Source organism: Ahaetulla prasina, chromosome 2 (genome assembly GCF_028640845.1).
Source record: "Ahaetulla prasina isolate Xishuangbanna chromosome 2, ASM2864084v1, whole genome shotgun sequence".
Taxonomy (NCBI): Eukaryota; Metazoa; Chordata; class Lepidosauria; order Squamata; family Colubridae; genus Ahaetulla; species Ahaetulla prasina.
This window is the reverse complement of record NC_080540.1, coordinates 86950672-86966777: the sequence shown is the minus strand read 5'-3', so window position 1 is coordinate 86966777 and position 16106 is coordinate 86950672. Positions and strand designations below refer to the sequence as shown.

The 16106-nt window shown below is 36.2% G+C and overlaps 1 protein-coding gene across 4 annotated transcripts in view; it reads left to right on the top strand.

Annotated features, from left to right (window-relative positions):
* The window catches only part of GRIA1 (glutamate ionotropic receptor AMPA type subunit 1), a 280511-nt gene that overhangs the window by 206733 nt on the left and 57672 nt on the right, over positions 1 to 16106 (top strand). For all 4 annotated transcript variants that reach the window (XM_058171232.1, XM_058171231.1, XM_058171229.1 and 1 more), the window contains 4 exons: positions 3040 to 3144; positions 4439 to 4546; positions 10158 to 10364; positions 11160 to 11530. In XM_058171232.1, coding sequence (XP_058027215.1) covers positions 3040 to 3144; positions 4439 to 4546; positions 10158 to 10364; positions 11160 to 11530 — 791 coding nt within the window. The remainder of the gene's footprint in view (positions 1 to 3039; positions 3145 to 4438; positions 4547 to 10157; positions 10365 to 11159; positions 11531 to 16106) is intronic.

Sequence of the window (16106 nt, the reverse complement as noted above, 5' to 3'; positions counted from 1 at the left end):
CCCAGAACTCATCAAGCTTGAATTAAGATGTTTCAGCAACCTAAAATAGGATTACAGTAGAGAATTCATTATGCTTTATATTTTTTATAAGTGGATGCTAGCTGTGTCAAAGATGGTGAAATAACAATTCTTCCTCGATTATACTGTATCAGATTGATGATGAGCAGCATGTTTGAATGCTTCTTGTAGATAAAAGCTAGGTTATTAGAAATAAGTTATGTCAACTGCCTTGCCCCTTAATTTACTATTTTCCATTGTACAAGAAAAAAAATCCTATTAAGATTTTGCATTGAAACAGAATCTGTATATTGTACAATATATGCAAGCCATTCAGTATTAGTATTAAGAGAAGTAGGAGTGAGGCTGAGATTCCTCAAAGTTCCAATTTATTAGAGTGTTGTGGTCCATCAGCAGCCTACGGAACTGGCAATGGAGTCGGACAGCGATGAGGCTGAGGTGAGACCAGGGCCAACGAGAAGTGAGGTGCGGCCTCCAGAGCCTCCAGAGACTGATAGTAGTGAGGCAGAGGAACAGGAGGAGCCTGTTCCTAATGCACGCATGAGAAGAGCTGCCAGAAGGCAAGAGCAGCTCAAGCACAGAGGACAACTCGGGAGTAGGGCCAAGAGATGATTGGCCCCTCCCATAAGGCTTAAAACAGACCAGCACCGGCATTTGAGCTTTGCCAGAAAACAACAATGTAGCTGCGTCTTCTGCTTCATTTTCTGCTTCATACACGTCTTTGTTTTTGTGGCTTCTGGATATATGCCAGGAAGGGCCTTTGGCAGTTTGCCTAATTGGACTAAGGTTTGTGAAATAACTGAGGAATTTGTGTTGGGAGGCATTTATTTTACTTTGAGTTGAACAACACTGGGAATGAAGTAATTTCCAGCTGTTTGAATAAAGTTTGTTTTTCCACAGACTAAGTTTATTTCTACCTATTTGGTCCTGGGTCACAACATAGAGATGTCATGTTGGCACAGCTGGGAAAACCCGAATCTGAAAGCTTTCAGGTTTTCCACACCCAGTTAACAGTTCACAGCCCTGCCCCAAGTTCTTCACATTGTCCAATTAATTCTTCACACTCAATTGGATACAATCTTCAGGCAGTCACCATCAGATGCAAGCAAAAGTCCTTGAATAAGGAATGTTGTTATGACTAACTTTCTACCACTCCAACAACAACCCCCTCCCAACTTCCGCAGCTAAAATATGTGGCAGTTAAGAAGCAAAAAAGAAAATTGTCTTCCGAAACTGACAGGGAGTTTAGAACAGGAAAATATGTAAAAGTCACCTTATTGGAGGCACTTAACATTTCAGTGTTAAAATGTTGTGAGAAAAGAAATGTCTCTGGGCAGAACTTCATAGCTAGGTTGCTTTTCATGGCAGTGAGCCAACAATTTCTGGAGGGCAGGAATGGGTGACATTGTCATCTCACCTCCAGCCTACTGCAAACACAATCTTTCCTTGTGTTTTGTTGTTTTTAATTAGAAGGTAGCTTTTTCTTAGTTGGGACTCCATTGCTAAGCAAAGTATTTATTAACTAAAACATTACATGACTGCCCCACTCAGCGACAGCAGCTCCCGCAGTCCCAGTTGGATTTATTATACAAATCAAAAAACTAAGTTAGGCATCACATGTCCATGATTTGTGATCTTCTGCCAGCTACCTGATTTACTTTGTTTGTCATAATCTAGATGGGAAGGTCACAAATGGTGATGACGGAACACTGCAACTATCAAAAATATGCAACAGTTGCAAATAGTGATCATGTGATTGCCGGGATATGGTGATGGTCTTAAGTGCAAGGATTGGTTGTAAATCACTTTTTTCAGCACCTTGTAACTTTGAATAGTTTAAATCAGTGGTGACACTCAAATTGTTCTACTACCGGTTCTGTGGGCGTGGCTTGGTGTGGCTTGGTTGCCGTGGCTTGATGGACATGGCAGGGGAAGGATACTGCAAAATTTCCATTCCCACCCCACTGCAGGGAAAGGATATTGCAAAATCCCCATTCCCATCCCACTCTGGGGCCAGCCAGAGGTGATATTTGCCAGTTCTCCAAACTACTCAAATTTCCACTACCGGTTCTCCAGAACCTGTCAGAACCTGCTGGATTTCACTCCTGCTTTAGATGATGGGGATGATGATTTTGTTAATAAGATAACATCCAGATATGTGAGATAAATTCTTCATTAATTACCTTTGCCAAGCCAGTGGCTAACTTCCATTTATTATCTTTTGCAGATGAATTTATTTATTTATTTATTTTGTCACACAGTATATATAAGCATAAGCATGAAATAACTATACAATATATAAGCATATATATAAGTATGTAATAACTATATTAATTGGATATAACGAAAGGAAACAATAGGACAGGAACGGTAGGCACACTTGTGCTCTTATGCACAGACCTCTTAGAAATGGGGTGAGGTCAATAGTAGACAGTTTTTGGTTGAAGCTTTGGTGATAGTCCCACATTTAGTATAAGAAGGTCTTAGCCTTTTGGCAACCTGTTTGCAAGTGTACTTTGCTTGTCCTTTATCCCCAACTACTCTGTGTTAACTGGAAAAGTGTAATGGAATTCAGTCTTGATTCCCAGAAGGAAGGGAGTACATTCCAGAGGGGCCAGAGACAAAGCAGTTTTGGTAGTTTATGTGAGAGAAAGAGGGTGAAGACGGCTCCTCCTAATAGTTCTCAGAGTATCTGTGTTATGTGGTGCAAGTAGTCTGCTTTAGTTTGGCAAGATTTCTGTCTTTAGGTGAGGAACCATAAAAGCATCTGCTTAGAAGAATCCCAATATGTCTTTCCTGGGTTTTGGAACCCGACAAAAAGTCTAAGCTGGAAAGTTGAAATTATCTGCACCCAGATGAGGTTATGTCTTCAGTGCAGATGACTTGAAAAGAAAACGCCTGAAGAAAAATCTTGATACGTATTGACCCATACATATATCATTTGATCTGATTTAAGAGGTTTGGAGAGATACAAAAATTTTGTAACAATTGTCATCTTTTTACCTCCTCCTCTTTTTATAGGTGCGCTTTGAAGGACTGACAGGAACTGTCCAGTTTAATGAAAAAGGACATCGAACTAATTACACCCTTCATGTTATTGAAATGAAACATGATGGGATCAGAAAGGTAAAGCTGGTTAGCTTGGGAATGGAACTTGTTTCTGAAAACATTGATTCCCTGATGCACTTTCATCATGAGCTAAAACATTTGTGTAAATAAGGAATAAAATGGATTTCTCTCTGGCACTTATTTTTGTAGTATAGGATGTGAAACCTTTTTCTCATGAATTTCTGTAGAAGTAAATTTGGGGTCTCTTCAACTTTTAGGAAGCATAATATACAGATTCTTCACAGACTGGTTTCTTTTCTTCTCTAACACTTCCTGGAATCACGTAACATGAAGTATCAGAAAATTTAGATGAGAGAAAAAGCTGCTTTGTGAAGAGTCAAATCAAATCAAATTTTATTATTGCAATCAGAGATCAACATACTTTTTGAAGGGTGCTTCTGTAAGCAAATAAATCTTCCTTGAGATTAAATAAATTTGAAAGAGATGTCTGAGTCTTTATCAACATTTTTAAAAAGTAAGTAATCCCTCCCCAACTTCATCCACTACTCTGGTAGGTATTTCTATAGATTCATCTTTAATCCTTAGGAAAAGATTCTCGAATAAAAAAATAAACAATGGATTTTATGACTTTTAAGCCCATCTCTATTGCTTTTTTAAATTGATAATTATGTCCTATTTATTCTTGTGGTATATTTTAATTCTGTAAATCCAAAATTCATCTGTCAATATTATTTTAATATTTAATATGAATTTAAATATAACATTTTCTCTCAAAGCATTTAAAAAAGTAAATGTATTAATCTGTTAAGAACTGTGACTTCACATTGAGAAATTGCAATGTGATAACTTCTAACTGATACATTACTCAAAAAATGCAAATCAGAACTTTTCATACAGGTGTTAACAATAGATTCCCAGATGATTTCCTATTGCCAGTAAAACTCATCTAATCTCTGAATTAAAAAGATACAGAGTCATTGAAAGTTTAAAATGTTAAGGAAAATTTGTGCATGCTGATATGCAAAAGAAGAAGGTGAAAAATATGAATATCAGATCTATCTCAAAAAATATTAATATACCAGTAAAAGATATGCTTTCATTAATCTAATGATATGCACCTAAATACACATATAAAGTACTTATGTCTTACACTGTTCCTTTGTCTTCAAGAGGTCTGGACAAAATCAACAATGCCACAAATTTTGAAATATAAATAAATTTCAGTGCTTGAAAAATAGTGAATTTATTTTGTACACTGTTTACCACAAAGTTTTCACACAAATATGGAATCTCAGGATATAGAACATTGAGTTTTGCCGAAGATGTACAATATTATGTTGATTATTTCTAGATTGGTTATTGGAATGAAGATGAAAAATTTGTTCCAACCATCACAGATCAGCAAGCAAATGAAACAACAACTCTGCAGAACAGGACCTATATTGTCACAACTATTCTTGTAAGTATTCCGATACTGAGACCATTATCTCAGTAAATGCCATCCTAATTTTGTGTTTTCTTTCATTTAGAATTGTATACAATTTCAGAAGCAAAATGTTTAAAACAAAAGCATTTTGAGACTTGCCACATAGTTGAAATTATCAAGCTTTATATGATCAGAATGAAACTGAATGTTTCATCAGATATCACTTCAGTACAGTGTTTCTCAACCTTGGCAGCTTGAAGATGTATGGACTTCAATTCTCAGAATTCCCTAGCCACTATGAAAGTCAAAGTGATTTACTGTTTAAGATGTTGGACTAGAACTGAGAAAACCTAGATTCAAGTCCACCTTTTCAAGGAAAATTATTTGATGGCTTTGAATCCAATTTCTTTCTCTTAACACTCCCCTTGATACTTGTGGATATAATCCCCATCAAACTCCTGAGATAAAAAACAGGATGTAGAGCTAATAAATAAACCAATTCCAATAATAAGCTGCTGAAAAAAATAGACACTGTAAAAACTGCATCTTTTCTTACCATTATGTGTTTCATTAACATGTTTGATATCTTTTTTTTTTACTGCCTTATTCATATATTTTTAATGAGGAGAAATGACCCTGAGAAGATACTATAACTTTGACATGGAGAAATAAAACTATATTTTTTATATTTAAAAAGTCCCTAAATTTAGAGAACAAATTTAATTTGTAATAATAAATTCCCCAATTCAACATTTTCAAGAAGCCAAATAAACATCTAGCAGAACAGAAGTAAAATGAAATTTAGTCAGCCTTAAAAGCTTGGAAAAGAAGCTTGATCCTCTATCGTGCTATTATTCTGTAATTATCTGGGATCCCTCGTAAACATTTCATTAACAGATGTTTTATACATGATTGGCTAGAAATCCTTATGTACATAATCTTATGTATGCTGATGATGCAATTATTCTTTTTACAAGTTTAAGGTGTAATCTCCAAGTGCTTAATATCAAGGAATATTAAAGAAAACCTGGCCATCTATTCTAAAACAAAAGGAGTTTGCTTAAGAAAAAGGCATGCAAATTATCATAAGTGAGTGATTAACAGTATCAGTAAAGACTTCAAATATCTAAAAGTTACTTTTCATTTATAATTGTAAGAAACAAATTAAAGATATCTTGGGCTGGCAGTAATCAGGGCATAGAGCCGTGATAGCAAACCTATAGTACACGTGCCCGAGGTGGCACACAGAGCCATCTTTCCAAACATGCGAGCTGTTGCCCAATTTACCTGCAGCTACCCATGCACATGCGCCCCAGCAGGTGTTCGGGCCTCCAGTGCGCATGCGTGCAATTCAGAGGAGCCAGCTGATCTTCGGAGCTCACCTGCGCGTGCATGCACATTTCTGCATGGCGCAAGAGTACTTGTGTGCAGCATGTGCATACATAGACAGCATTCACGCATGTGCATTGCATGCGCAAAAGCTATGTGCAGGAGCAGATGGTGCAATTGCACATGCAGCGCATGGGGGAGCCGTGTGAAACCTGCATGAATGCACAGATGGTGCAATTGCACGGGGGAGTCATGCAAAAGCCGCGTGAATGTGCAAATGGTGTGGTTGCGTGTGCAGCACACGGAGAGGAGCCACACATTAGCATGAATAGCGTACACGCATGCGAATTGTGCGAAGCAAGTACATGTTCAGCACCCGGTGAGTAAAAGGTTCGCCACCACTGGCATACAGACTCCATTTCTGTTGCCCTATCAATATCTTGCTATATCCATGTAGTCATTACATAGTTCAAAAGAATATAGGCATTCAAAAATAATAAACAGTTTGTGAATAAATATATATTAATAAAAAATACAGCAAATCTATTATATTTTGAATCCAAAACAGTTCAATTAAGTAAATTGTTTTGAATCCAAAATAATTAAATTAACTAAAGGTGTTACTCATTATAAAAAGATACAGATGGTACCTAGGCACTAAGTAAAGATGACCACAAGTAATAATATTAATCAAAAGGCATGCATAATGTATAACTCAAAATTTGGAAAACACCAAACTCCCATTTTTAATTGATAGTTGCATCTTTTTCAAAGGTGTCTTCTGAATTGAAGCACCTCATAGAAATGTATAGAACAGGATACTGAGTTTGTGAAAATGTTTTCCAGATAAAGATCCGTGCAAAAAAGAAAATATTGAGAATTCTGTTCACTTTTAGTGTTGATCCTAGCCTAGTTTAATCTGCCAAAGGCGAGAGAAGCTTCTTTATATATCTTACTTGTATATAGTGTTACTGTTTGAGAAATATTATATGAAGTAAGAATATCTAAATAATTGATAAATTCAGTATCTATATAAAAATAATAATCACAATGCGTGAGTAAACAAAATTTTATCTACAGAAATCATTTCCCATTTACATTGGTTAATAGAATATCCTGCAATTTCAGCAAAGGCATTAATCAAATTCAGCAAAACTAGAATTAAATTACTGTACAAGACTCAGAGATAAACAATAAAGATCATCAGCAGAGAATACCAATTCATATTCTAATTAATTATGCAAAAATCACAGAAAGCATAATTTTGTGTAATAGCACAAGCTAGGAGTCCTATACAAAGATCCAAAGGAAAAGTGGAGATCTCTGTCTAGTAATTTTAGAGGATGTAAAAGTTTTAAAAATGCCATTTATCATCACTTTATTGGGGGTCTCATAAAGGGGGTCTCTGAACTCATTTTATAATTTTCTTAAGCAATTCACATGGAGCTAAGACACACAAGAACCAATTTAATATAGTGATTAAGACACCAGCTAGAAACCAGGAGATTGTGAGTTTTAGTCCTTTCTTAGGCACAAAGTCACTTTCAGCAATAGGAAGAAAACCATTTCCAAGAAACCTTGCCAAGAAAACTGCAAGGATTTGTCCAGGCAGACTCCAGGAGTCAACACACACACACACACAAAATTGAAATTTTGTCTTTCTTTTTGTTTAAATCAACCAAATTTTCCACCAGCTGAATATTATCTGAAATGTGTCTAAAGCCCCCTTGATTATTTTGTATATATTATTTCTTGGAGTTCAGATTAATTAATAAATTGGATTGATAATCAACACACAGCATAAGATCTTTAGCAGGTTGTGGTGTAATGGTAATGAATCCTGCATTAATCCAGACTTGAAATCCTGGATTTAGAAAATTTAGAACTATGCCGCCTTCGACATGACCTGAATTTAACTCATAGAATCATCTATTACAAGGTCCTTCCTGTCAAAGACTACTTCAGCTTCAATCGCAACAATACACGAGCACACAACAGATTTAAGCTTAATGTTAACCGCTCCAATCTTGATTGCAGAAAATATGACTTCAGTAACAGAGTTGTTAATGCCTGGAATAAACTACCTGACTCTGTGGTCTCTTCCCAGAATCCCAAAAGCTTCAACCAAAAACTGTCTACTATTGACCTCACCCCATTTCTAAGAGGTCTGTCCAATTAATATAGTTATTACATACTCATACTTATATATATGCGTATATACTATATAATTATTTCATACTTATGCTTATATATACTGTGTGACAAAAATAAATAAATAAATAAATAAATAAATAAATAAATAAATAAATAAATAAATAAATAAATAAATAAATAAATAAATAAAGATGATTACCTTCCATTCTCAAAGATACCATTAAATGAAAATATGTTTTATTAATGGGCCTACCAATTAAAAGTCCTAGGCCAGTGCTTTTTCAGAAACTTTTAAGATTTTCTATCTATTAGCAGGGGAATTCTGGGAATTGGAGCACACACATAAAGTTGCTGAGATCGAGAAACGCTATTTTAGAGGACTTGCCAATTTTTGCTTTGTTGCTTTCCATTGCTATGTTTTCTATTGCTTATAGCTCTTGCTGTAAGACAGGGGTGTCAAACTCATGGCCTGCAGACCATATGCGTCATATGCTGGCCCTGCCCCCCCCCAGTTTAGCAAAGGGGGGGAAAGTCCTGATACGATACGTGGCGCCGCTGTGACGCCGCAAGTTTGACACCCCTGCTGTAAGAGGACTGGGGTTTTAACTCTTATCCATCAACAAATAAATATACTTATGAATTGTTTAGTCTTGGAATAATTTTCCATAGCCTGCTAAACTGCACCAAGACAAATTCCTTGTGCGTCCAATCACACTTGGCCAATAAAATTCTATTCTATTCTATTTATTTTGCTATGTTATTTCTTATGCTTGTTGAGAGAATTGGACTATTGGTTCAAGTGATAATTATTGAAGTAATAATATGGCTGAGCTTTGTAAATCAGTTGCTTTTGCATGGTAGTGCATCCATGCAATCTTCTTTATGGAATTCATTGATGATGGTATTGATAATAGTGGTAATGGTGGAGCTCCCGACAGCAGCTGTCTCTCCCTCCTTAAGCTATTCATAAATCCTACTGAGAACATACCACTTTTGTCATAATGTTTTTAACAGAACCATCAATGTGCTTAGGCACAGTTTAAATTTCAGATACTTTCCTCAAAACTATTTATTATTTACCTACTTATTTACTTCCATTTTGTATATTGATTAAATAAATGGACCGGCCATTTAAAATTTTTATTTTAAATAGGAAGACTCTATAGGAGTATGCATGCTCTTTCTCCATTTCTAGAAATAATATTCTATTCTTGTCTTATCTACACTGTCTTGGTATTCCAAAGCTTCCTATCTTTTGTATCCCTTTATAGAAAAATGACAGCTTGACCAGCAAATCTTAACATAGAAGCTCTCAGCATAATTCTTGTCATTCTTATATAGAATCATATAGAATCACAGATCCTCATGGAGCAATTCTCGGTACTATCTCCCATGTGATGTCAAAATCTCTCCAATTTTAAGAGGAAAACAAAAAGTGCATGAACATTTTAACTGGGGAAGGTATAATGTCAGTCTCTTTTGGGACCTAAAAGGATATGCTCATTTGCCTGCCTGCAGGCTGACACAAATGATATATCTCTTTTTCTTCTGCTACATAGAGACTGAGCATCATGGCTTATAATTAGGTTAGCCTACCTTGCTCATCAGTTTGAATGACAAGCACCGAGATGTGCATGCCACCATTTATGTCTATAGAGATTGTCAATCATCCAGGTCATGGTTGTCCCAAAGGTGCTTTTTTCAAGAAGCAACTAGACTTTCTGGTCCAATCAGAAAGTCCAGTTGCCTCTTGAAAAAAAGTACCTTTGGGACATGCCACCATTTAAGGATTCCAACAAATTAAAACTCATTGTAGGACTAGAAACTATAGTAAATTCTACAAGAAGAAATTGGGATTTGAGAGTTTCAACTTCAAGAAAATATCAAGATAGGGATATAATATAATAAGTACTTAAAGAAGGTCATAACTTTATTTCCATCATCCCAAAGTGCACAAATGGGGTAATATTTAAAATTAAAAGGGAGCTGATTAATATTGAATGTATCCTGGCAGTATTCCTAGAGCACTTCAGCAATGGAAACATTTAACATGTGTTGATGCACTTCACATCAAATACAAAGATTTTTAACATTATGCAAAACAATTTTCATTGCCAAAACATTGAAACATTGATCATGCAACTTCCTCTGTTTCTCTCAGGAAGCTCCATATGTGATGCAAAAGAAGAGCAGTGAGCCATTAGAAGGAAATTTGAGATATGAGGGATATTGTGTAGAATTAGCTGCTGAAATTGCAAAACATGTTGGCTACAACTACAGCTTGCAGATTGTTGCTGATGGAAAATACGGCGCTCGAGATTCTGATAGTAAAATGTGGAATGGCATGGTTGGAGAGCTAGTCTATGGAGTAAGTTTCTAGTTCTGAATCAGTGATTATACAATATTATTATTATTGTATTATAAAAGCTGATGATGCCAGAACACCTTCAAAGGTATTGTTACTATAATTCAACACTGGTGGCCCATTTGCATTTAATTGCTGCTGTTACTTGAGATTATTCTTTATTCTTTATGAAAAACTGCTTTAAACATTGTGAATCATACTATATAGTTGATAGCAAGGCATTTGAGTTCAGCAATTTACAGTTAACTGTATAGATATAAAATAAAAGATATAAAATAAATGGGAAGGTATCACTCTACTGGGACCTTTCTAATTTCCTGATTTTTTTTTAAAAAAGAGGGCAGGAATAGATATTAAGGAATTGAAATATCATAGATCCTGTACTGGGACATCAACTAAATAATCGTATCAACAGCTTTAATAAGACGCAATAAATAACAATTATTTACACAAAAGAAAATAGTGAAACCACACTTGGATGATTCTTGTTTTGCATTTATAAAGTAATATAAATCCAAGCATGTCTGTAAGGCAGTGAATGCAGTGAAGAATACGAGATAAATCAAACTGAGATATCAAAAAATTGTAAATTGTATTTTCAAGATTTTCAAATGGTTTGTATACATAAAAGCCAAACTTCTTAGCAAACCCTCCTCCAGTAATATTCTAGTATCTTAAATATATATAATGCTGTGCTTCTTCACCAACCCATGCCTTGCTATCAAAAACCATGTATTCTTAATATAGTATTTTGCAGATCTTCAGAATGTTCTAACACCGACCTTCCTTTCTTTTCAGAGAGCTGATGTGGCTGTTGCACCATTAACTATAACTCTAGTGCGAGAAGAAGTTATAGACTTTTCCAAACCTTTTATGAGCCTGGGCATATCTATCATGATTAAAAAGCCTCAAAAATCCAAACCCGGGGTATTTTCCTTCCTGGATCCTTTAGCTTATGAGATCTGGATGTGCATAGTTTTTGCCTATATTGGTGTCAGCGTTGTCCTCTTTCTGGTTAGCCGCTTCAGCCCATATGAGTGGCATAATGAAGAGGTTGAGGAAGGCCGTGATCAACCAGCTAATGACCAGACCAATGAATTTGGGATATTTAATAGCCTGTGGTTCTCCTTAGGAGCTTTTATGCAACAAGGATGTGATATATCTCCAAGGTTAGTAATTTCTATTAAATATGCATTCTTTGGTGATGAGATTGCCTCTTTAGATGCTGGGAAATAGTCTTCCTCTATCGTGTTTTTCAACTTTAGTATAAGAAACTGTAGTTTACCTGTCTGATTGAAGTGGTTGAAACAAGATATAATTGGCCTGATTAAGTTAAACATTAGTTGAAAATAATAGCATTTTGGTCAAAAAGTTTCTTTTATCATTTCAAACTTTCTTAATTTCCCCACTGTTGCTGTAATACTTTCTGTTATATACAAATCAATCCCTTTCAGAGTTTTCTTCCTGTCTTTTATATTTTAAAAATATTCAAGACAATATATAGAAGGGCACCTGTTACCAATTTCTGGAATCTTACTTTCATATGCACCCACAACAACTTAGACCAGGGGTCTCCAACTTTGGTCCCTTTAAGACTTGTGGACTTCAACTTCCAGAGTTCCTCAGCAGGGACTCTGGGAGTTGAAGTCCACAAGTCTTAAAGGGACCAAGGTTGGAGACCCCTGACTTAGACCACATCAATATTACATCCTGACAGCTTTTTTATTCATAAATTTTTTAAAAAAAATTATAATTAAAAAAAGGTTTCAGCTTTTTTATTCATAATTAAACCCTTATATGTTGATTTCCCTGCTTGTATTCATGAACTCCACCTTCATTCAGATGTTACATCCTTCTCCTTTTTCTTACCTTCACAGGCATACAGCATAGTTTTCCTTCTGTCATTGTATTCTTTAATTAATTATCATTTTTCACATTTTGATTACAGCTAAGATCTCAGATAGTCTTTGATATATCTGCTCCTGACTGTAACATCAGAGCCATTGCAATATCTAAAAGTCTGAAGTATAAATTTCAGGCATGGCACATCTATGTCTTTGCCCAATCAGGTCTTTGAAATGCAAGCCAGATCTGAAATTTATTTATTTACTTACTTATTTATTACATTTAGAAACCATCCCTCTCTCTCACAGAGCTACTCTGAGCGGTGTGTAAATAGACATAATGAATGCTCATCCACTATTATATCATAGAAAATGCAGCCCTATTATATGTGAATCTGGCATTAAACAACAGCAGACTGAGGTTAAGGCACTCAACAAGCTTATCATCCAGAAGTGAGGTCTGAAGTGGAGAATTATATCAATCTACAGATTTTCCTTTTCCTACAGTGTGAAGCCCATGGCCTCCTGTCATTCCCTGGCCCATATTCCCATGCCATATTCATCTTCCACGATTCCCACACCCAACTTCTATATTCTACTTGAATCAAAAGGGAAAAAAGAAAAAGAATACTAATAATGAACCACTTCCTATGTTGTAGTAGTTTACTAACTGTATCATTCATTTCAATAAGGTAATAATCATCTACAGACACCTACTAATTCATTCTGTACCCATTCAGACAAACTAGCCCATGGTTAAGGGACCAGGCTAGAAACCAAAGACTGTGAGTTCTACTCCCACCTTAGCCGTAAAATGAGCTGGCTAACCTTCGTTTGCTGTTAAATTAGTAATTAGTTGTTAAAGGAATCAGGCTTCCCTATTAACTTTGCTTGTCAGAAGGTTGCAAAAGTTAATCACATTATCATATAACTCCAGGACACTGCAACCGTCATAATTATGTTGCCAAGATCTGAATTTTGTTCGTGTGACCATGGGGATGCTACAATGGTCATAAGTCTGAAAAATGGTTATATCACTTTTTTCAGTGCTGTTTTAACTTTGAACAGTCACTCAATGAATGGTTGTAAGTTGAAGACTACCTGCATTCTGTATATATGTATATGCATATATATATGCATATACATATATGCATATCTACTATGTGTATGTATGTGTGTGTGTATATGTGTGTATGTATGTGTGTGTGTGTATGTATGTGTGTATATATGTGTGTGTGTGTGTGTGTGTGTGTGTGTGTGTGTGTGTGTTTTCATAGGTTTTCACGGGTATAGGTATGTAGGTCTTGGCATATTCAGGTCTTTTCCCATGTAAGGTTGAAAGTATCTAGGCGATGTTTCAATGAGGTCCCACTCATCATCTTCAGGCTGGTGCTTTCGGCTTTGTGCTTGTGCGAGCAAAGCGTGGTCGGAGCTGCCATCTCTCTATAAATACTGGTGGGGAGGTGTGGAGTGCTGGCTTTGTTGCTGTAAGTGGATTGGTTGGTTGTGTTGTTACATCTTGATTGGTTGATGGAGTTGATGTTTGCAGTTACACCAATCAAAATGTAACAACACAGCCAACCAATCCGCTTACAGCAACAAAGCCAGCACTCCATACCTCCCCACCAGTATTTATAGAGAGACGGCAGCTCCGACCATGCTTTGCTCGCACAAACAAGCACAAAGCCAAAAGCACCAGCCTGAAGATGACAAATGGGACCTCGTCAAAATGTCGCCTAGATAGTTTCAACCTTACACGGGAAAAGACCTGAATACGCCAAGACATACATACATACATACATACATACATACATACATACATACATACATATGTTTTCGTAGGTTTTCATGGGTATAGGTATGTAGGCCTTGGCATATTCAGGTTACTCTCAACCTTACATGGGAAAAGACCCGAATATGCCAAGATCTACATACATACATACATACATACATACATACATACATACATATACATGTATTGTTTTCTGAGGTTTTCGCGGGTGTTTGTATGTAGGTCTTTGGTTATTCGGGTTTTCTCCCGCGTAAAATTGGAAGTGTCTTGGCGACGTTTCAACGAAGTCTCATTCGTCATCTTCAGGCTTCAGCTTCGTGCTTCTGGGAGCAATGTGTGATTGCAGCTGTTTCTTCCTTTTTAACTGCTAGTGGGGGTTTGAACTGATTGGGTGGGAGCTTGGCTGTGCTCTGATTGGATGTGGGTTTTTTGTGCTCTGATTGGCTGGGGGTGTGTCCTGTTTGGGTGGGGGCTTGGTTGTGCTCAAATTAGTCTGAGTTGCAGGGGGATCTGAGCTGGTGAGCTGCACTGCTGCTGTTTGGCTTCGTGTTCGTGGTCGTGCTACATCTTCGTAGTGGGTGTCAGTCTGCTGCATGTATGGATTGGAGGGGTTTGAAATGGCTCATTTCAAACTGATCAGTGTGGGTTTGGGTCTGCTTTCTGAGTGGATGTGTGGTGGTGACATCTTGTGTGAAGCCAGACCGCAGCTGCAACATTAGCCATTTCAAACCCCTCCAATCCATACATGCAGCAGACTGACACCCACTACGAAGATGTAGCACGACCACGAACTCGAAGCCAAACAGCAGCAGTGCAGCTCACCAGCTCAGATCCCCCTGCAACTCAGACTAATTTGAGCACAACCAAGCCCCCACCCAAACAGGACACACCCCCAGCCAATCAGACCACAAAAAAAACCCACATCCAATCAGAGCACAGCCAAGCTCCCACCCAATCAGTTCAAACCCCCACTAGCAGTTAAAAAGGAAGAAACAGCTGCAATCACACATTGCTCCCAGAAGCACGAAGCTGAAGCCTGAAGATGACGAATGAGACTTCGTTGAAACGTCGCCAAGACACTTCCAATTTTACGCGGGAGAAAACCCGAATAACCAAAGACCTACATATATATATATATATACATACATACATACATACATACACACACACACACACACACACACACACACACAAACATATACATACATACATACACATACACATACACATACACATATACACACATATATATACATAGTAGATATTCAGCTCAAGGCAGCAAACATATATAGTACTCCTGCCTCTTATTTTCCCTACAACAACAAAACTGTTAAGTAAGTGGGCTGACAGAAATCACCCACTCAGCTTTTAAAAGCTGATTTCCATTATTTACATAGAACCATGATAAATGGAAAAAGCTGAAGATCCTAAATTAGAAATAAATCTTCTGAACACAAAAAAGCGTACCTTTGAGTAAATATATACAATCAACTACTTTATTTAGTTTGATTTTTAACCTGCTCCATTTTTAAGATCATCTTAATAACAATCATATTAAACTTTAGTTCACTTTAAAACTTTGATTAATGTAAATGTAATTGATTAACTGACAAAAGCATTAATTGATTAATACAAAAGAACAAATTGTAATTATAAATGGCTGAGTTTTGACAATCCTTTGTTTTACCTCATTCTGCTTTGTTATTATATTGTTATTGTAATGAAGAAACTAAAATAACTTATAAAAGAGGGCCTTCCTGTTTAAATAGTTAATTTATTCCATAAAACTGAGTATACTTACCTACTCCAATAGGCTTTATGCAATATGCACATATAACTAACACATTTTTATTCACTTTTCCTAACAGTTTATTGAGTTTTTTCTATTATACAAGTTTAATAACATTGATTTATTAATTAACTAATCATCTGAGGGTCAGATTGAGGCTTTGTATCTGCACATTTAATTACATTATTCATGTAATGAATTTAATTACATTTATTCACATTAATTCATTAATTGATCTTTAATCAGTGTTTCCAATTCAAAATATGATAAAGATAATGAAATTAAACCAAGAGGTTTGACTTCACATGTTTCGATGAGCC